Source organism: Chaetura pelagica, unplaced genomic scaffold (assembly GCF_000747805.2).
Source record: "Chaetura pelagica isolate M959 unplaced genomic scaffold, ChaPel_1.0 scaffold181, whole genome shotgun sequence".
NCBI lineage: Eukaryota > Metazoa > Chordata > Aves > Apodiformes > Apodidae > Chaetura > Chaetura pelagica.
Genome location: NW_009951992.1, coordinates 596,859 through 597,617, shown reverse-complemented (window position 1 = coordinate 597,617; position 759 = coordinate 596,859). Strand labels below are relative to the sequence as shown.

At 53.5% G+C, this 759-nt stretch overlaps 1 protein-coding gene across 1 annotated transcript in view; it reads right to left on the bottom strand.

The window, feature by feature from the left end:
• CAMK1G (calcium/calmodulin-dependent protein kinase IG) overlaps positions 1 to 370 on the bottom strand; it is an 8,456-nt gene extending 8,086 nt beyond the window's left edge. Inside the window, exon 1 of the mRNA XM_010001756.1 lies at positions 279 to 370. Within this exon, the coding sequence (XP_010000058.1) occupies positions 279 to 370 (92 nt within the window). The remainder of the gene's footprint in view (positions 1 to 278) is intronic.
• Positions 371 to 759: the final 389 nt, after the last annotated feature.

The window sequence follows — 759 nt, the reverse complement described above, 5'->3', positions numbered from 1 at the left end:
AGCAGGAAGAGGTCACAGACTTAACTGGGCTGCCATGGGGGCTGAGAAGGAAAGGAGGAGGGGGCAGGGCTGCCTGGGGCTGTGTCACCAGCCTGGGGGGCACAGCAGCTTCGGAGCCCCTTGGCAAACAGGAGCCACAGATCACAGCTCCAGCAGCCATGGGTACCCAACCCTCACCCCAGGGTCGCTGCCTGACTCACAGAAGATGTTTTCTTGTGACATTGGCCAATGTCTGTGTCTAGAGGAGGCTCTGTTTGGGGAGGAGCTGCAGTACTTACGATCCCAGGGCTTCCATGAAAATGAACGTTTTTCGGATGTTGCTTGTCTGTTTCTTCCAGGAGCTGCTGTCCTCCTCTTCCTTGCGACCCATCTCCTCCAGAGTGGAAGCAGGGAGTGCTGTGAGGAAGAGGAGAAGGAGAGAGGTGACTGATGTGGCAGCTGCTCATGTGAAGACCAGGATTACCCAGGAGCTGGCTGGGTTCAGGATGCTGTGAATGGTGCTTGCTTGGTCAGAGGAGTCAGACTTCTCAAGTAGGTGAAATTTTGAGCTGCTTTTGTTACTCCCAGCTGCCAGTGCTGACCATGTTCCTGCCATCATGTCCCACCCCAGCCATCAGTGCAGTGTAGCACCAGATCAGCTGGGTGGCAGCTGGTCACCATATGGTGATCCTCTCTGTCAGAATACTCATTTAGTGCATGTTGGCAATGACACATGTTTATATTTTGCTTCCTAATTAGTGGTTAAAGAAGTCCTGCTGA